The sequence below is a fragment of the Prionailurus viverrinus genome, chromosome C1 (genome assembly GCF_022837055.1).
Source record: "Prionailurus viverrinus isolate Anna chromosome C1, UM_Priviv_1.0, whole genome shotgun sequence".
Taxonomy (NCBI): domain Eukaryota; kingdom Metazoa; phylum Chordata; class Mammalia; order Carnivora; family Felidae; genus Prionailurus; species Prionailurus viverrinus.
In genome coordinates, this window is record NC_062568.1 from 25,783,199 (window position 1) to 25,805,238 (window position 22,040).

At 38.0% G+C, this 22,040-nt stretch overlaps 1 protein-coding gene across 4 annotated transcripts in view; it reads right to left on the reverse strand.

The window, feature by feature from the left end:
- The window catches only part of PARD3B (par-3 family cell polarity regulator beta), a 1,023,096-nt gene that overhangs the window by 456,964 nt on the left and 544,092 nt on the right, over window positions 1-22,040 (reverse strand). For 3 of the 4 annotated variants that reach the window (XM_047872373.1, XM_047872372.1, XM_047872375.1), the window contains exons 6-10: window positions 18,208-18,294; window positions 12,511-12,636; window positions 9,740-10,092; window positions 7,229-7,368; window positions 5,536-5,664 (exon numbers count right to left, since the gene is read on the reverse strand). In XM_047872373.1, coding sequence (XP_047728329.1) covers window positions 5,536-5,664; window positions 7,229-7,368; window positions 9,740-10,092; window positions 12,511-12,636; window positions 18,208-18,294 — 835 coding nt within the window. Of the gene's footprint in view, window positions 1-5,535; window positions 5,665-7,228; window positions 7,369-9,739; window positions 10,093-12,510; window positions 12,637-18,207; window positions 18,295-20,168; window positions 20,221-22,040 lie in introns of those variants that run through there. The other variant, XM_047872376.1, reaches the window with a different exon arrangement.

The window sequence follows — 22,040 nt, forward strand, 5'->3', positions numbered from 1 at the left end:
ATTAAATAATTTGGCATTTGAAGATATGAAGTTTTCACTTCGTAAGAAGATAAAAAACAGTCAAGGAGTCGGAGCCCCATGTCATTTGCAAAGGTAGTCGCAGGGATGAGTAAATATGGTAGTGTAGGAATACACTGAGCTCAGCAGCTATTAGGGGAGTGGCCACACACATGTGTATCTTTTTTTTTTCCTCAGCAAAAGCAATATTCCTAAGTGAAGGTCAAATCCACATGACCAACATTGCTAACTTTTGAATCTCGATCATGCCAGGCAGGAGGAACTTGCTTGCTTGAAATAGAGTTCATTCCACTTGCAGAAGCCAGCATTTAATAGCAGGCAAGCTTGGCAGGTAGAAATTATAAATACATTTGAAATTTTCTCAGCTCGTTTTACCCACCAGGAGTTGCTGTGATTTTCAGGATAATTTAAAGATAAGGCAGCAGGTCAGAACATGAAACATTAAAGAGGTTAACAAAGAAATGGCACAATGTTTTTTTTTTCTCCCCAATAAAGGAAAGACGACACACACATGCGTGTGCGTGTCTATGCACTTACATGACAAACAACACACACTCTCTCTCCTTCTCTGTCTCTCTGAAACTCTCAAAAACTACAGGCAACGAATCAATAGAAAAACCTTTCATTTGTCATGATCTTTCCTAAACGGACACTTGGCATAAGAAAACAAGAATTTTGGTTATCAGGGATAGAAAAGAACTGGCAGAGCATGTCTGTTTCAGAACACAGCCAACAAAGCCCTCTTTCCCTAGCGCAGTTTTATTTCACTGCAGACAGCGCAGTTTCACCTTCGGATTCTATTACCAACGCTAATCTCAAAGTCCCTTTTGCAAAAACGTTCCTTATGTGAACACCTCTTTAATAAACTCTCACCCAGTCAGGGGGTGAAGACATCAAAGGCTCTTCGAGCCTGGGATTCTGGAAGGATTACCTTTGAAACACACAGTTCTTTTGGTAAAGATACTAGAAAGAGCTAAATAGTTGTGAGGCTAGTACATGAATTCCTCTCACCTGATTTTGAACCCAGTCTGCCACTGATGGCATGAAGGTTGGCTACATGTGCTTCTAAATTTGTGATCCCAACCAGTTGTCCTGCCTTCAGGAGGAAGGACATGGACCCGCAAATGAAAGAATTCAGCACAGTTCTCATGTGGCAGGTCAGGAGAAATGGCCAGGAAGTGGGCGCTCAGGCCTCTGGAATGACAGAGGGTCACATCCGAGAGACCATCCTATCTTGGGACTTCCTGTGTAACTGCTGACCACATGCTCCCTTGGCTGTAAGTGTTAAGACTTTACAAGAAGCTAAGATAACAAGGAAATAAGGAAGATTTAACTGTCAGAAAACAGGCAGAGCAGTGCTGTTAAAGGGGTTGAGAGCTCATGAAACAGCAAGGCTTAAGAAAAGGAACAGGACGGTTTCTCAGAGCAGGAAAACAATAAACATGGTTTGTTTTCTTCAAAGGAGATAGAAGAAGACAAAAGCAGGAAGTACTGTCCTTCCCTCATCCTGCCAGATTTTCAATAGAGAGTCAAGCGTGTGCATCAATCATGATAAGGGAGGAGAGACCAAAGTGATAACACCTTCAGTTTTTTGAAAGAAAAACACAAAAACGCATCACATAGCACACTGTTCTTCAGTTTGCTCTTTCAAAGAGTGCAGTGTGTGTCACACTAGGAAGCAGCTCACGTTGAAATAGTACCGTGCACGCCACACATGACCTCTCTTTAAACTTCCAGTAGGATTCTTGCTACTTAGCACCCAAGGAAGGCATGTGGGCCGGACAAAGAGTACTATTCCATATTTCTCCAGAACGAAGATTCTGGGTCCACACTACTTCGGTGCTTATAATCCTCAAGAATGCAGTGCTTTGCTGTGGCTACAAAGCATATTCCACATATTTAGATAATCACAAGTCGAATAGTTTTTAAAGCGTCTAGACTGTTTGCCAGAGAATTCTAGGAGAATGAATGCTAACCACAGGCCTGCCAAATTTGGTATAACACTAAAAACAAACAAACAAACAAACCAAAAAGAACAAATAATTTATTTGTACTCATAATCTCACAGTTGCACAATTGATGTAATATGCTCCCTGGTGGGCTTGGCCTATGATGTCACTTTTAGGGACAGAAATCAAATTTCACTAAATTCTATTAAATGAGAGTGAACTAATATATACAAGCTGCCTGACTTACCAATTCAGTTTCAAACAAAAAAAAAATTTTTTTTTTGGTTAATTCAGTATTTTGGAGACCAGTATGTATTTTCAAACAATAATAAAAAATCTCTGTTCAAAACAGTGGTTAGTCCCAGGCAAGCCTGAATAAATCTCTTTTACCCGTAATGTATCTAAAATATAGTATTACATTTTTATTGTATTTGATTCTATAGAGGTGGCAAGGTACTAGAATAATTGCAGCTGACGTATATTGAGAACTTACAATTGGCCGGAAACTATGCCAAGAGCTTTGCATGGATGATCTCTTCTAATCTTCACAACAATCTTATGGTATAGATGAGGAAACTGAGCCTTAAGAATCATTTTGTGAGCTGCTCTAAACCACAAAGAAACACTGTATGACGGTGAGCTTGCAGAGTTGAACTCCAGAGACAATACTAAGCCTTAAGAAACCCAGGCCTCTAGTTCCCCTTAACAATAAGGGACCATCAATAGGTTACTTAACCAAACTGGACCTGTGTTTCTTCATGTACAAAGTTAGAGTCAGACATAACAGATTCTTTGTGCTCCCTTTACTCTGAAAATTCTATTGTTACATTTATTAACTTCCAGATGTAGTTGTGTTTGATTGAGAATACATTCAGAGTTTCAAACTGGGGTAAGGTCAGCATCCCTCTCCCCCTTACCTGGGGCACGCAGAAAGCTTCTAGGAAGAAGAAATTAGCTGTGGAATTAGGAATTCTAGAAGACATAGATAGGAAAGGGGTATAAGAAACTATTAGGGGAGAAACTAGGGTCTCATGAGAGTTTGAGTTCTTAGAGGGAGCTCTGTTATTAGGTTCTTTTGCTGGCTGGAATGCTTCTCTTTCTATGCAGGGTTTTACTCATTCCAGGACCATAGTTGAGGAGAATACCCAGTCAAAACTTCTTTCCTTGTTCTTATCCCTGAAACAAGTACATAGTCCCAGCAAAGCTTCCTAAAAGTTGTATCTCAAGCAACCAAAGAATTGGACAAGAAGTGAAAGGGCTTCCTGTTATACATACATGCTGCCTCTTTCTAATTATTTCTTCTCACTGTGGCTCTTGGAGAGAAAGACCAAAGTCTTTACGTAAGTAAGGGACTGAAAGAAAAATCCATCTGCATTTTAGAAAAAAATATTCGGACTCCAAGTTTCTGCAGCATTTCTTTTTAGGAAGAACAAGAAGCTTCCGTGAGGAAGTGAGACTGAAATTCATGATTCTTCCTTCCAAAATGGCTGGGAATGGAGGAGTCAAGTGGAGGAAAAGAGGTGGGGAATATAGTCTTTATGGCTTATACCACCTCATCTTCTTCCCTTCCCTGTTTTACTGCAGATCTACCTAGAGCATTCAATAGGGCAAGGGGAAAAATGGACGAGATGATGTGAAAGAGAAGAAAGGACCAGAAATGTGGAGAGAAGGGGGTCCTTTGGTCAGTACTAAGGAGCATTAATATATGAGAGAGGCGATTCAGGAAGCCTGTATATTCAAACATGAATATAAACATAGATAACAGAATATCAGACTTAGAGTAGATATCTTAGAGCTTATCTAGTCTTACCATGTTACCAATGGGAGAATTTTTTCTAGAGCATCTCTGACAAATGGTAAGGCAGTCTCTGTTTCAATATTCTAAGTTGCCTATTTTCTTCTTGGACAGCTCCAACAGTTAGAAACTACTGTAACTTGTAATATTATCACTTCCAAATATTTGTTTTGGTACCAGCTCAAGGAGGGGCGGGAAATGAGTCTTAATTATTTTTGCATCCCCAGAACCTCCAACTTAGTGCAGAGCATGTACTTAGTAAATGGATCGTCTAATTAATACGTAAGTATATTAATGGATATAAACTACCTGGAGAAACATATTAATCCATACAATTAACTCTTTACCCATTTTATAGCAATCAAAATATGCCCTAAATTTTCCTTTTTGCAGGCTAACTATAGTCAGTTTTCTCAACTAACCCTCACTGGTTCTGATGATGTAACTCTGGGAACCTATCATATTACCTATATGTACCTTTGTCATTTCTTATATAGATTCAAAAGAAATTAAAAAAAGAAGGGGTAATTAAAAGTCCTTTTATCACATCTATTCCTTTTTATTATTAGTCATAAAAGTCCTTTGAATTTTCTATAGTCTTCTTAAATACATACATCAATAATAAAATAATACGTGTTCACTATTTTAAAAATGAGAAAATTAAAATCTCTCATAATCCCAACATTCTGGGTGCATTTCCTGCCATTTGGGGGGGGTTCTTTTGAAGATATTTTAATGTGATTTGATCATGCTATAGATATCATTAAAAAAAATTTTTTTAATGTTTATTTTTGAGAGAGGCAGAACATGAGCAGGGGAGGGGCAGAGAGAGAGGGAGACACAGAATCCGAAGCAGGGTCCAGACTCTGAGCTGTCAACACAGAGCCCGACGTGGGGCTCGAACTCACATATTGTGAGATCGTAAGCTGAGCCGAAGTCAGATGCTTAACTGACTGAGCCACCCAGGCACCCCAATTTTTTTTAATGACTATATATATCATCTATACCTACTTTTTAACCTAATGTACTATGAGCATTTTTTCATGTTATTATCAGCTCTCCACAGAGACCATTTTAAGTATTATATTTCACTGAAGAGCTACCTAGTTATTTATCTAACTAATACCTCTGGTTGTACAGCACCCAATATATCACTACAATAAACAGGGCTTTAGAAAACAAATCCATGTACATGAATTTTTTCCACATCTTCCTTTGATGATCAGTTTAGGACAGATTACTAGAAGTGCAGTTAGTAGGTCAAAGGATATACATTTTTAACAAGACTTTTGAAATTCTCTTCCTCAGGATACATTTCCCAGCCCTCAAGACTAGATTCCTTTGTACCTATTACTACAGGACCTTGTAATTCTTTTTCATAAGCATCATCATTTTGAATACTTGGTTATATTTCTTTCCTTTTAGACTGCAAACTACATTAAGGTAGGGCATGACCATTTTTGCTGACTGCGTTTTGCATAAAGCAAACATAGAGCATGCAAAGGGTATTTTATTTTGTTGAATAATGTTAAATTGCTTCCTTAAAAGGGTGTTTGAACTGGTACCCCAGAAGCACTGTTGGCATTTATCCAACTCACCGCATTAACATCATAAAGCTATGATACCCCCAAATGGGACAAAATACTTAGTGTGATTCAATTTTTGTTACAGATGAAACCTGTGACTTAGAACTCATCTCTCAGCTATTATGAATTCACTGGGTATAGTAAACTCTGCACCGAAGATTGAGTGAGACTGTGACCTGAACATTACCAGCTCTCGGGGAAGAAAAGCTCCTTCTTGACGGGCGATGACCAGCGATGCTGTTTCTCCCTGCTTGGTGCTCCTCAGCATGGCCACGAGCTCTTCTTGAGTTCGTCCAGTGACATCTCTGCCATTTACCTAATGGATGCCATCATATGAACAGATCACAACACTTTTCGTCTCCTTCTACCCTAGATGGTTTCCACAGGTAAGTAGCAAATGAGCTCCTACAATTAATAAAGCTTGGAACAGATGAAACTGAACACATGAGCCCAAACCAACTATGCTCAAAGTACCAGTACCGCACTGACCATCATGACTGAAGTGCCAGATCCCTTTGTTTCTATATATTTAAACATTTTTTAAAAATTTGTTTTTAACGTTTTTTATTTATTTTTGAGACAGAGAGAGACAGAGCATGAACGGGGGAGGGGCAGAGAGGGAGGGAGACACAGAATCGGAAGCAGGCTCCAGGCTCTGAGCCATCAGCCCAGAGCCCGACGCGGGGCTCGAACTCATGGATCGTGAGACCGTGACCTGAGCTGAAGTCGGCCGCTTAACTGACTGAGCCACCCAGGCGCCCCATATTTAAACATTTTTTAACGTTTTATTTATTTTTGAGAGAGACAGAGAGGCAGAGCGTGAGTGGGAAAGGGGAAGAGAGAGAGGAAGACACACAATCTGAAGCCATCTCCAGGCTCTGAGCTGTCAGCACAGAGCCTGACATGGGACTCAAACTCACAAACAGTGAGATCATGACCTGAGCCAAAGTCAGATGCCTAACTGACTGAGCCACCCAGGCGCCCCAGTGCTAGATCCCTTTAGATAGTCAGTAATTAATAGTTTCTCATGGGATGTTACATTCTTAGGAAGGGAAAATCAAAGTGAGAGCGGAGAATGATTCCTACAACGGGAAAGAAGTGGATTTCAGATGCTTAACTGGCACCATTTTCTGCCTAACACTAAAAAGCAAATAATGGACCACAATCACACAGCAAATTTCTTTGGAAGTAAAAGTCTTTTGTTACAATTAGTGTTCTCCATCTTTGAAAATTATAGTCTCCGGGCCATCATAGATTATTGGAAATTATAATTTGGAGCTGGATTAATTACTTGGTGCATCTTCTTTCATAACTAGAACTATATACAAATGTATAGTGTTGCTTCTATGCCATGAGAATGTTAAATAAAACCGGCCAGTTTCAATGAGGATGGTTTCTTGAAAGGCAAGTTAACAATATATATTTCGCTAAGAAGATGATGCTATCACACAAAAATACATGGGAGGGGGGAATTCTCTTGCTTTGGGGGTGTTTCAATTACCTCTTTATAAGCCTAGATCAACCTGAGGCAGGCTGGCCTATGCCTGTGGGAAGTTTAAAGAAACTGTTGCCAGAATATGGCTATAACTCTGAGACTTCTTAGCCATAATTGCATATATGATGAATTCCTGGATGATTCAAATTCCCAGGAACCCTAAGAGGTAGATATGAGAAGGAGGAAATAGGGAAGAGTTCTCAGTGTTACTTGTCCTTACATAACTGACTCTATGGGGGCTTAAAGTCAGTTTTTTTAATATAATTAAAGTCCTTATCTTGTCTACAAGTGATAATTTTCAATTTTTATATTCAAAATATAAATATTAATGTATTTATGTAAACACCCAGGATACTTTACTGAAGATATTAGTTCCAATTCTTACCTCCAAAATTCTGTCCCCTGATTGCAGGCGGCCATCTTTTATTGCTGCTCCCTTTGGTAAAATGTTTTTTACAAAAATGGGACCAGGCCCATGTATGGAAGAGTCTCTGGTAACAACAGTGAAACCCAGTCCTTCAGGGCCTAGTGTGTAAGACCAGGAAAATGCACGGTCACCTTAAGTAGAAACCTTAACAGCAAAATCTACCTAATTTAGACTAATGTCAAGTAAGTAAATATTTACATTCCAGGAAATATTTTAAACACACTTCAGTTGTTCTGGCTGCAAATACAGATTATAGTTCCTGACATGCCATGATGGTTTCAAAGTGAATTTAGGGCCCAATGCAGATGTGTAACACTTTCGTTTATTGAGGTACCAGAAGAAATACCACATGTTATCCATAAACCCAGGAGATTGATTTCTCAGTAAACCATAAGAAGCCAAAGGCCATCTGACATGAGTTTCGTCAGGCACTCACTCAGCTAGCCTCCCTGCAGCTCCCTGCACCTGGGTCTCGATTCCTTGAATGCTGCGTCCCATTGTCCCCTCCCTCACTCTTGCATCTCCAATCTCTCTCTTCCAGTATGTGGTTTTCACTTTATCTGAAGGTATGCTCAAATATCTGTACCCTAAAGAACGCTTACTTTAATCTTACTTCTTCTTCAGCCTTCCGTCACCAATGACCTACCCATGACCACATCCACTAATTTTTCCTATTCTGATCTGTCCCTTTCTCTAGCTTTGACACTTCTCCTCAGTTGTTTTCTTGAAATTAATGCCCCCCTCTGTGGTTTTCATACCTTTATTTTCTGATTATTTTCCTACCTCTCTGATCACATTATGTCTGTCACTCTCTCTTACCCACGGTTTTCCCACATGAACACAGATGTTTCCCAAGGCTCTTACCTGGTAAAATTTGTTTTCTAGATTCTCTGCCTTGGCCAGCTCCTGCTCCAATTACCATCTCCCTATAGATGACACCTAAATCTCTCTGGCCCTAATTTCTCTGGTGTCAGCTTCTTACATATGACCATGCACATATTTCCACCAGCATTTCAAACTTCACTATGACCTCCCTTCTCTAATTCAGATCCTGGGCTTTTCACATACACTCATCTTCTAAAAACTCTAATTTCTAGTAATGGCATCACCATTGGACAAGCCACCTGCAATTCTCTCTCTCTCCCTTCTCCTACATCCAGTCACCAGACAAGGCATGCATGTTATATTTAGACAGATGCAATGTATCCTTTATTGATACTTCACTGTTTGATCTCATCTTCGGCATATTATTCTGCCAAATAATATTAATATTAGTAATAATATTAATTCATATTAATCTTCCCAAAGTACAGCTGTGATGTCATAGTCTTTATTTTTGCATTTAAGGCTTTCTGATGGAGTCTTAAGTTATGTTCTGTGTCTGATTTATCTGTCCTCAAAGCACTCAATCCCATGTCTTAGACATAGCTGGATAATTTGTACAAAAAAAAAAAAAAACAATGCATTTATATAAAAAGCCTAATTGCTAAGCACACTAGAGAATTTGTACTTCCTAGTCCATACAGTTTCTTCTCAGTACAGAATTCTTAAGGGGGGACAAAATTCTGACCAGAGGATGTCTCAGAATAACCACCATATCCTAATTAAAGGTATATCTTATTTTCTTTTGATATACGTTAATGAGTATTTTAAAACTACCTTGTGATCATTAAATTCTGTATTAATTCAGACAAAACTTTGAGATTTTGGTTTCTTTTGAACCGAGTCTTGAGAATCACATCAGATTGCAGAAGGCCGCAGAGGGGGAAGGGATTATCAGGAGGTTACAAAATAAACAAAAGCACAGAAGCGCATGAATGCTTATGTGTGTATATGTGTATAATACTGCATAAATATGCATGTATATGAATGCCCTAGTCTCATTGATCTGGGTTTGAAATGCATAGAAAAGTTGGAAAAGATGAAGGTAAGGTTATACATGCTTTTGAAATTAAGTATGTTTTGAGAAACTGTTTGCAATGTTGAATTAGCGAAATTTCACTTACATAATTATATATAATAATTATCCATTATAATGATCACATACTTGCTTTTTGAGAACTAAATGTTTAGCTGGTATAAAACTATCTTAGAGAACCAGAAATAATATATGCGCTTTTTAGACTCTATCTACAAGATGCTACAAAAATCACTCATCTTGCTGCGAAAAGGGTTCCACCGAATTTCAGTGCTTCTTTAGTGTTACGTTTTTCTCAGGTTTGCAATGGTTCTTTCCATTTGTCAACCTGTCTTTATCATTTTTGCTTTTGTTTCAAACACGCTATACTCTCCAGAAGGAAAGAATAAGAAAGTAGTACAATTTCAAGAAACTTAGGTAACTTACTTAAATCTATTCTTCGATACAATTAAATGAAGGGAGAATGAACAAAATTAGCCTTAATGCATTTCTCTTAACCAATTTTACATGTTACAATAATAGAATGCTATTAAGCATCATGTAATAATTACCTTTCTTTAGGTCAATCTTAATTTTCTTTGCATTCTTCTTGCTGCCAAACCCCATGAGAGGGGAGAGTGAGGGAGAGGATGGCTTTCTACCCAGTCTTGGGACTCGGGGGCTCTTGTTTTGTTGCAGGGAAGTCGATGCATCCTCTTCAGGATGCCCTGTTCCTGTTCCTGTTTTTATTCCTGATATTCCATGGACAGGAGGAGGCAGCTTTGTTCTCAAAACGCCATCATTGTCACCAAAAATGTGAAGCGGTCCAATGACTGATTTTTCATACTGGTCACGGTTTTGAGGTGGAAGCACATTGAGGAGGACACTTGGGGACTTCATTGCCTGGCGGAAGACATCTTGAGCCCTTCAAAGAGAGGGAGTAAATATGTCACGACACCACGCTCTAGCGTGGCCCCTAATGCACCCCAAACCACGGCAACAGGAGAGCACAGTAGCACAGGGAAAGGAGAAACTGTCACTATTACTACCAGGATGGCTGCAAACTAAGTACTAGTTACCACTTAGGACTTGACCACGAGGTACCCAGACACTGGGCTGGCGACACTTGGGTAGCTAACATGGACAATTCTCTCATTTGATCTTTTTAACAACTTTCTTAATCTTCTCATTTCCTCTTCGGTAAGTATAATTCACTCTTATTTTGCAAAATGAGGAAAATGAGGCTCAGAGAGATCAAATAACCTGTCCAAGGACCCACAACTTTTGAGTATTTCCGAATCTGAAAATCTGCCCAGAGGCAATTACTAAAGTAGATATAAAAGCAAACTTTAATTTTAGATGAAAAAAATTATTTTGTATTACTGACCAGATTATCAGTTCGTTTCCTTTTAGGGCTTTATTCGAAAGTACAGGTCTTCCCTGAAATGCGTTGTGTTCCAGAATTTCAATTCTGACACAAACATTTCCTCCTGGAGATATCGATTATAGTGGTTGTACCAAATGTCATAGCGAATTATCAATCTAATACGCACCCTCCCTGCTATTCTCTTATAGAGTGCCTGTATTTTTTACTTTTTTGTCTTAGTCCTGGGTGTTTTGCCCCAAATTTCCTACTACCTTTCGTCTCCTTCATCCTTCTGCCTCCTTGTGCCCCCTGACTACCTTGCCCAGCCTGTCTTGCCAACATGATCTACACAAAAGGGTTACAGGAAAGCTGGGAGCCAGTAAATTCTTTCTTCTCCTCTTTCTCGAAACTCAGAAGTGATGGGGGAACCCCAGCAGCCCTCTGGTGACCACGACACAACTTAAAGAGAGCAGCCACTTAGTAAGGATGACAAAGCAGAAAGATGGAAAACGCCTCTCTTGCTGATGCTTGAGGAACTGCCGTACCACCTCTGGACCGCCGCCTCTGCACTTGGTTGTCTTTAGGAAAAAAATTAATCATCTTGTTTAAGCTACCTTTATTTTAGGTCTGTGTCATTAACAGCCATACCAAATAATAATTAATCATAATTCCAACTGCCATCTGAGCGCCCACCAACCTCCACTTCAACCTTACTTCTCCATGTTGGTGGGGGAGGGGGAGAAGATCTCACAGAGGCAGCCCAACCCCTCTGGTTAGTTCCTTGACTGGGAGTCAGTTTCTACTCCACACTACCTTCATACTGATTTTTCATGAGCCTCCATTTCCACATTGCATACCTATCAAGTTCTTGTAAAAAGTAGAATGGTATTATTATTTTAAGAAATAGGCTTTTCGGTCTTTCTTCTTTTTTTTTTTTCGAGAATAAGATTTGTTTACTTATTTATTTGTTTGAGAGAGGGTGCGAGTGAGTGAGGGGCAGAGAGAGAAGGAAACAGAGAGATTCCCACGAGGGGCAGAAAGAGAGAGAGAGAATCCCATGCTAATAGCATGGAGCCCAAAGTGGGCGGGGCCTGAACTCACCTGAAGTGAGATCATGACCTGAGCTGAAGTCAGATGCTTAATCGACTGAGACACCCAGGCTCCCCACACTCTTTATTTCTTTCCACACTTAAGCAACCAGTGCCCACAGGCCCTCCTACCCACAACCACTTATACCGCCTGCCCCCAACTCCCAGTGCCATCAAACATACAAATACTGACGGAGAATGGTACAGAGAATATAGACAATGAGTTGTTTTGGTCAGAAACAAGAGAAGCTGGTGGTCATTACTAAGGAATATTAATTAGTATTTGTTCCCTTGTTCCGGAACCCCACTGCAACGCCAACATACGTTTAAAAAAATCGGCATCAGCACTGCATACTCTAATTCTTGGCTATGAGAACCTATTCCCATAACATTTTCACATGCAGAAAAATGACTTCTTGGGGGAGAATATTTTATTTTATTTTTTTCATTTGCTTCTATTACTGAGTCCTCACTGAAATCTCTCACAGATGTTTAGGTTTAAGGAAGACTGCAGACACAAAGCTGGTTAATTAATAAGCTGAACTAACAGTCTGTGAAAAGAGTCATCAAATACCAGTTTAACTGACCCATATCCCAAGCAAAACAAACCCATCTTTCGATGATCCAGACAACCAGGCGGGAAGGCTTGGGGTATTCCGAAGTTTACTATTCCTGTGGCTGACAGGGACATGTGCAGGCTGCCTTCAAGGAAGCTCACACATAAGATGCATTTGAAAATGGATGTCCTGGGGTCATTCAAAGGCGACTGACCAGACATTCTACCTACTACCTACAGTTCTGATCACTAAGAGCTCAGTGATGATTTTAAGTGATGATTTTAACTCAGGGATCAACACAGTACATAAAACAATGGAAAAAAAATGCTTACTGAGCAAAGGTTTTGTCTACGAGGTCCACGTGGTTGATTTTTACGATACATTCATTTTCATGAAATAGTCCCTCCCGCTTGGACCTGCTATTTTCTTCAATGCCGCGGATGAAGAGTCCTAGAATCCTAAACGCAAAATTGAGGTTGAAATAGAATTACCGAGTAATAATATGCTAATTATTTCTCCGCTTGCAACTATTCAGAAGTATCGATTTCTCTTTGTGAAAGAAATTACGCTTTATATTCAGGCAACCGTTTGTCACTTAAATCCTTAGTAAAAAAAAAAAAAATCCACTGAAAAGAGAAAGCCCTTCAAGACAGATGCACATCAACAGTGACCCGGAGTACAATGGTCCACCACTCCATTGCCATGTTTGCGGTATTCTTAGAAAAGACCCCTACAGCTCAGTGGAGTTGAGGATACAGAGGCCTCTGGCTTGGAGAAGGCTGACTGTAATGGGTTAGTGCTGAGACAACCTGAGGCGTAATAGTGGGAGAGGATTAGGCATTCACCGCACTTTTGCGCAGCCTTACTACCTGTTCCAGTAATTTGCATTTTAAGAAGAAAGCAGACACCTAAGCACAGGTCATCGTGCTCAGTTTAAAAGGCGGTTCAGTCCCATTTGTTAGTGCCCCTGAATCAAGTACGTGTGGAGCATTTCCCACGCTCAGGATGGAGGAATAGGAGACACGGCTACAGGACCAGGACAATGAGTCAGTATGAGCTTGGCATGCAGTAGAAATTAAAACCAAAAACCAAAAACCTACAGATATCCAGAAGTCCAGTCTTCATAGGAGGATCTGGGGGGAGAATGGGATGTAAACTGGTTCAGAAGAATGAGTAGGATTTAGGTAGGGGGAGAAAGGGATACACCTGGTGGCAGGATGAAGGCTGTGTGTTTATGTGGGGAGCCAACACTGGATGGGGAGGCCAGAGCCACACAGAGGGGCCTCGGACACTAGTTGATGAACTCAATCGAATGAGGCTGGAAATAGCAGTACAGTCACCGCTCACTGCTTCTGAGGGAGACGGTGACATGATGGGGCAGGGCTTTGGGAAGACCTGTCTGAAATTTCAACCAGTAAGCGTTGGGATTCAGAGAAGAGAGCCGGGGGCTAATGGTGCTTTGTGGCTGTGGCTCAGAGTCAGGAGGGAAGGGGTTGAAAAAAATGTCAATTACAGGAGAAAGAAAACGATAGCAATCAAGAATTAGATTGTGTGTGTGTATATGTGACTCTTACATTTTGGTAGTATCTAAATCCAAAACTAAGACATCAAACTTGTGTACGTTTCAGCTATTTCTCATGCGACCTAGCTTCCTCCTGGGGCATATCAGGGTCCTAGCTGTGTTCCCAGAATAAGACAGAGAGATACGTTTTCCAAGAGGAATCTGCTGGGCACGGAGAAACAGCCATCTCCTTGTCCCTCGTCCTCTTGTCTTTCTGCTTTGTCATTCTTTCTTTCTTTCTTTCTTTTTTTTTTTTTTTTTTTGTATACAGCCCTTGTATGTTATCACACAGCCCCTTTGTATTAAATCTCAGATCTGAATAAAATATGAGAACATTTTGTACGTGGATAACAGGGGCATCCATGGAGGAAGGGCAATCTCTCATGAAAGTGTTGGAGAAAATCATCTTCCTGTTTAGAGCAGCCTCACAGTGAGCCCTTTGCCCCCAGGACCCAGTTCATTTAATGAGCTCGGGTCATCTGAAGATGGCAAGGGGTGGCACATGCGGTGGTATTTAGGTTTCTACTCCAGTGGATGCAGGAGACAGTCACGCCACCTATAGTAGGGAAGGCTCAGGGTCATGGGCACAAGTGTACCGGGGGTGTTTTATACACTGCATTCCTGGTTCTATGTTAGTAAATTCACAATATTCTGTGTGGAAGAAAAAGGGGCCAAAGCTACTATTTGATAAAGGATCTGAGATTCAAATTAATATTTTTAAGAAACTAATCCTACCTTAATCTCATAATATTAAAAAATGACCTAGTCGACATGCAAAAGAAGAAGAAGAAATAGAACAAAATAGTGTTTCTTCCTAAATGAAACAACTCTGTAATAGTTCACATTTTGGATTTTTGTTTTGTGGATTCACAATAACATGATCCATTAGGAGGCTCACATGTGGTTATAAACTCGTTTATGTAAGCGATATTTTTTTAACAAGCATTCAAGTCTTCCTTTAATTTAATTCAGTACATCATCAGTCATGTAATGTTACTCCCTAGGATTTAATTTCACATTTTGGGAGATGAATTAATTCTTTCAGGCCACTGGGTTGCAATTTAGCTGGCATATTACAGCTGGAGTATGCGATGTGAACCTCGCTGATCCAAATAACCTAACTTTCCATGAAAAATTTATTGACAGGATAAGCTCAACTGTAAAACCCATGTGTCAGAGGTAATTTTGGTAAAATGTAAAACTGACTGATTTTATTAGTTTGGTTCCTGGCAACAAACCACTCCTGCCTTCTCTTTTCCACAGAAGGGATGGATTCCCTCCAGTTTGATTTCATCCAGACCAGTGTGAGAAGGCTAAGAAAAGAATCTCTCACTATCCTCTTTGCCCCAAAGTTGTGGGCTGTGGTCTTCGTGTCCTCTGGGACCAAGGCTCTCGGGGACTTAAAGACCAATGCTGGGGAGGAGCCAGTTAATTTGCATTCGTGAGCAGTGATAAAGGAGGCTGAAATCCACTGCCCCACAGAACAAGAGGGGGGGACAATTGCTTCTCTTTCTTCTAATAATCGTTTAGAAGCTAACCCACCCCACACTCCTTGACCTCTTCCGCTTTTCTCACTGTATCACGGGCCTTGGCCACTCTACGAGCTTTGCAATTTTATCCAAACATCTCCTATCCTTGCATTATGTGTTGATCCTCACCCACCCGTTCCTTCTTCTCTGTCGTATTCAGCTGTCTTTACTAGGAAACTAAGGTATACTCTGCTACCTTTACTGGGAAACAATTAGATTTCATGCTTTTAATTCTAAAACAAAACTACATTATTTTTTCTCTTAAGCCAATGAAATGAAAGTGCTTTTTACTTTGCAAGAACTCAGTTTTGTGTATATTTGTTTTGTTTCTTACTGTGCAAGCCAAGGGGCCTCCATACAAGTGGCATTCAACACCCTAAGCTATGGTACTTAATGAATCCATTGAGGCCTTATCTAGTACAGCCACCATTGTATTGCACTCAGGGTTTCCTATTCAACAACAGGTATGGCAGTGTTTTTCTAAAAGAAAAACTACATATATATATATATATATATATATATATATATATATATGTATATATATATATATATATATATATATGGAGAAATTGGAAGCAGAGTCAATTACAGTAGTCTTAGTAAATAATTAAATGTAAATTCTAATTTAAAATAATGACACAAGCCAATAAAAGGAAGGAAATTAAGCACTAAGTATACCACTATGACCTTAACTCACCCACCCCCCCCAGCCCCCGTGCTCACACACTGAAACCATATGGCATTATGAAGTCAGACACTTGTGTGACACGCTCTGTACTCAGTTGCATCTAAACACATGGGTTGAGTTAAGTGTGCTGTTTCAGCCTGTACTCATTACTTCTTAACTTTTATTGGCTCATGTCTCCACTTCCATATTATTTTTTATGTTTTTTAATTAAATTTCCTTTCTATAATACTAATGGATAGCAAAAAAAAAAATATACAACTATTTCACCAAGTTACTAAACAGTTGACCGTGAACTTATAAAAGTTCACTTGTGAACCAGGCTTTTTCGTTTTAGCCATAATATTAATAATACTGATAATTTACACATTCATATGTTGTGTGTTTTACAAGGAGTTTTCATATTTTTAATGTCATTTAATCCTCATAACCTTTATGTGAAGTAGGTATTCACAAGAGGCAAGCTTAGAGGACTTGCTCAAAGTTATGAAAGAGAGAACACTGAGATTCAAATCCAACTGTTCTGAATCCAAGTGTAACACTCTTTCTATTCTTCAGGGCTTATGCTAGAAATCAGAACCAGGAAGGAGAAGGGAAGAAATCAATACATTTTAGTGTGTTTTCTCATTTGATGTAAAAGATGGTGATTTCTGGTCTATAGGGTCAACCTGTTTTCCGAACTATTGAAAATGACGTATGGTGACTGTCACATCGTACATTTCTTCATGTTTTGGAAATTGGGATGATCTTGTGTTCTATTCCAGCTTCATTATGCTAAAGGGCCTGGTAATTTAACCGCTCTGGCGTTTCACAAAGCTCTATCAGTATACTTCTGCCAAAAGCCATTAGAATTTCTCATGACAACTGGATAAATACTCTTCCTGTCTATCAAAAACAACCTCAGCTTGTCCTGTGCCATAACCCATAACATTTATAAACACACTTATTAACACATACAGGAAATGAAACAATAAGAGCCACTAGCTTTTCAGTTCATTTCTTTTTAGAGAACATTCATTCCAGCAAGAGCTTGGCATCAGACGTTATTTGCAAAAAAAGGTGATGACTTTGCAATTACAGGTAGCAGATGGCTACCTGCTGAAAATGATGCCAACCAAAATATCATGACTAAATCTGCTTTTCCTGCTATGTGGCAGACTGAACTGAATAAATATTCAGAATCAGTAAATGAATACTATATAACCTTTGGGAAAATTTTTGCTCTAGAAAGAGCAATGGAGTGAGGGGGTAGGGATCTGGATTTTGTGTGACTTTGAAAAAATTCAACTGACTTTTCTGGACTTTGCTTTGCTACGCTAAAATAAGACATTCTGCCTTTTCAGTGAAGCATTTAATATAAGAAAAATTAATTTAGCAAATTAATTAAAATCATATCATGAGTGAGAAACTGATTTTCTTTTAAGAAAAGCCCTTTCTTTTAACATAGCCCTTGTCAATATCAATCTGTGCTAAAGGCAGTCATCTTATTGAACAATGACATAATATATGACACTAGTTTTGTAAAGTTGTTAAAAGAATAGTAATATTAACTCTCAGACACATACTTTCATTTCCATCAGTAAAACAAGTTTTATATTCAGTTAGGTGGACATGAATTTCAAGAAATGCTGACATCTAAATTCTCATTTGCCACTATGGATTTAACAATATAATTTCAAAAGGATGAGGTATACTATTTTTAAATGATTACAGTATAATTTCAAAAGGATGTGGTATACTATTTTTAAATGATTACATTTTATTTTAGAAAAAAACTAGCCCCATGGCATTTTACTTATACTTAAAATCATGAAAACACATAGCTTCTGATACAGCTACTTATAAAGCTAGAATATTTATTATCCTAAGTTCTATATACCTGAGCAGTATCAGGAAATATCAGTTTGGATTACTATACTCACTTTTGAATTGTATTTAGGAACATGAAAAAAATCAGTGGCAATATTTGCCTAAAAATACATTAAAATCTTTTCCAAGCATTCTGTTTAGTACATGTAACTGATAAGAACACTAAATGCAGAAACTGTTATAGACATTATTTATTTTCCATTGTATCCTATAAGGAAATGACTTTGTTTCTAACACGTAAGTGGCCAACAGACATTACATATTGAGGTATCTATCTGAATAACAGAGTTATACACTTAATCCTCTTCTGAAATGTGTCTGGGAAAATGAGCTGAAGTCATGTTTTTCATTAGCATGAGCTTCTGATATAAAGAAAACATCTTACCTTCCACTCAGAGATGAAAAGAAAGGCACTACATGTATTCCCAAGGGGCCTCCTTCCCCAGAAATCTCCACTGTTCTTGTCATATCACTGGGGCAGGGGGGGAAAAAAAAGAAGCATATTATAAAAAAAACAAAACAAAACACAACTACTGTAAATTCAACAGCAGAGAGGAAATCAAAGGAGTATATGATTTGCTGGTATTTTCACGAGATACAGGAAATAAAAATGTTTAAGACTATCTGATTTCTATTTTTTTTCCCCAGAAGAGAAACAAATGGAAATAACGACCCACAAAAATAACTTCCTATTGAAGTTAATCTGCATAAATCAACATATTTAAAAGGATGTACACAAAAATGAAATTTCTCCCCATTGAGACACACTTGAAATTACTCTACAGATGATAAAATACATGGAATTAAGCCTATCTATGCTTAAGCATAAAGTAGGCTCTCCTCTCCAGAACAGGAAAATTGAAATAAAATATGTATTTATCAGAAAAAGCACAGAATTACATTTTACAACAGTGAAGCCACAGTTGGTAATACATATGGGCATGTTCAGAGCATTATAAATCAAAACTTACACTTGCCTTTCAGTAAGGCATCAGTTGTATTCAATGGAACAGTTCTAAATTTTCACCTCCTACTTTTTTTTTAGAGGTAGAAAAAGAAGTTGTAAAGCCTGGGGAAAATGTATTATAGAAAGAAATAGAAAGCCTGACCCGCCTAACCTACTCCAGATTAAGGAGAGGATGAGCTAGAAACATTAATGGATTGTGTGTATGACTGAAATATACAAGACATTGGGAAACTTTGAGTAATAAAGAGCGGAACTAACAAGTTTTTATGAAGATGAAAAATAATAACCGTGAACAATTATTGGCTCCTTTAATCCCACAGACAGAAAATAAAATTGCCAGAGGAAAAATGATAAAGTTGAAGCAAACATCCCTGTTATAGAAATTGTAAGCAGGTCTCTATTGTTTCCTATTTACATGAAAATGACCTGAAACTGGATGTCAAATTAAGAGCTACAGCTGTTACAAATGCTTTTCTGTTCCAAATTGAAAATGGTAAAATTTTGGCTCCTTGCTAGAAAGTTGAGAACAGCATAAGAAAGTAAAATGCCTGATGAATTCACTCTGCATTTAGTGCTCTCTGAATTATCAGCAATCTAAAATAAATACATTAAATATATTCTCATCAGTGGACTAGGCTTATTTTTAATGTGTTTCTATTGCAAACTTATTATCATTAGGAACTGTAAAAAAGAGCATGTCAGTTTCTAGCATTTGTGGAATATGATGGAATTTCAATCTGATAATAAATTTCAAATGAGTTTTGCTCAGATATTGCTGATATATTTAAAACTTGTTCAGTCAAGCAGGGTATATCAGAGGCCTCGAGAAAAAGTTAAAAATAAAACAAATCTTAGAGTGATAATATCATGGGATAAAATAGATTCTTCTTGATACTTTCAGTGTGAGAATACAGATATTATATGGATACACATATATATGAAATACTATATGTAGGTATACATTATATGCTCTGAATATAAAATATCTACTGGGAAGAGAAAGTTGTATAGCTTTTAATGGACCACAAAGCAACAATTTTTATGTAATAACCAATTTATAGTTCATTCATAGGTATTTGAGGAAGAGTAAACCCAAAGTATTAATAGGGTAATGGTACTGTTCTAAAGACTTTTAGAAACAAAGACAAAAATCTCATTTAACCATTAAAACTTTTCTTATCTCTACCTTTACTATGTATTTTTATAGTTTTGCACTTAGAACATAACACAAATCTTTCCTAACAAATGTATTAAATATCCATGTGCTAATAGACAGCACTCATATGTATTATATTGAGGCTTTTGGAATGTAAGTGTTTAGTATAGAGTTCAAAATTTCAGCTTAATAATTTCTAGGATGGCTTTATGAATTTTCTTACCTATTTTGCAAACATTTCTTTACCTAGCTCAAAACCCCTCCTGTAAAACATAATAAATATTACGTATTATGCTGATACCTACTCCTTAGGAACTAACAATCCTCTATTTTTACACTCACTTAATAAAGTTAATCTTATAATTTGTTAAAGCAATCAATCTTGTTTCAAAACACTACAACCATTTTGGAGATGCAGTTTAAAGGTTCATTTATACTTTATAAGTTTCTCATTTTCGATATCTCAGAATAAGCCCATGCTATCTATATACACAAGAGTCACAATAATTTGGCAAGAAGGATATGTGACAAATGTTAAACTACTATTGTAAAAGTATTATCCCAGAAAAAAAAGCATAAAAGACTTTTGGTTTTGTAGACTGTAATATTCAGGAAGTTATAGAGAATTAAATATTATTTAATATTTCAAGTCATTGTAAGTTTTATACATACCATGTTTTGCCATGCTCTTCATAAAATGCTATCCATTATTCCAAGATGGAAAGAAAAGCTTTTGAAAAAGGAAGCTTGACAGATGAGTCCATATATTTTTATTTATTTTAAAAGTGCAGAACAAAACTATTGTGTTATATGTACCTGCTGGAGTTCTGGAGAATTCTCTGTATATGCACCTTTCATGAAAGATAAACACAGCAACTAGGGATAGACACAATTATTTGAATTCTAATCTCAGAAAGTGAGATTTTACTACGACGTGGAAATATGCTATTAATGCCATTTGTTTAGGCAAAACACAGAGTAGGGTTCAGGGACCAGCAAGCAGAAAGCGTATACATTAATTTACGTTTTGGAGGCAGATTGAGAACGGAAAATTTAGAGAACGAGGTGGAGAGGATATTCTAGCAGTGGAAAGAAAAAGGAACTGGCAGCTTCTTGTGAAAAACAGATTCAAAATGAAACAGGGGTAAAGGGTAAAAAATTACACCGAGAAAAGCTAAAAGTTGTGCTTGGATCTAAACAGCTAACTTTATACAACTTTCTAAAGACATACTAAAACCAAAGCAGACAGTCACAGAACATTCAATCCAATAGTATTAATCAAGCTAAATGTTCTAAGATCCAACCACCGCAGTGATTCAAGTAATTGCTGGAAACCTGTTATTAGCTAAGATGTTAGGACAAAAGTCTGGGTGAAGGTACAGAATAAGAGGTTAAAAGTGAGCCTGTCATGACAGCTACCCTGCAGGAACTCAGTGGCAAGTGCTCTATGTCGTTCCATCCAGAAGAAACACATGAAGCTTGAGGAAAGAATACAAGGGCTGCAGACAGGTCCAATTCCTCACACAAGGCAAACAGGCAGCATTTTTAACATTGAGATTATTCAACTCAGTCACAGGCCACTCACTTAGGGTAAGGGAGAGACAGGACTGAGTGTAGGTAGTGGGGGATATCTTGCTTTGGAGGGAAATCATGACTAACTTATGAAAGTAGAGAGAGAAAGTGTATCTTAGTGGAGGCTTTGAGCCAGATGTCTGAGTAAATCATTTAAACTGAGACCAAAAGTATTAGTTTCCTCATTTGGACTATAAGGAAATAAAGATAAATTCCTAATAGAATGGTTGGTTTAAGAAAATTAGAGAACATAACATATACATCATATACACAGTACCTGGCATATACAGAAGGTTCAATAAGTATCAGCTATTAGGATGATTATTAAAACTTTTTGAGGGAATAAGTTTATGGGTTAAAAGGAAATTATCTCAAACTTTCCATTTTTTTCTCAACTGATTTCTTCACTGAGACTTTTATTTTTAAAGTTTACCTATTTTGAGAAAGAAAGAGAGAGAATAATGCTTGTGTACAGGCAGAGGAGGGGCAGAGAGAGAGAATCCCAAGCAGGCCCTGCATTGTC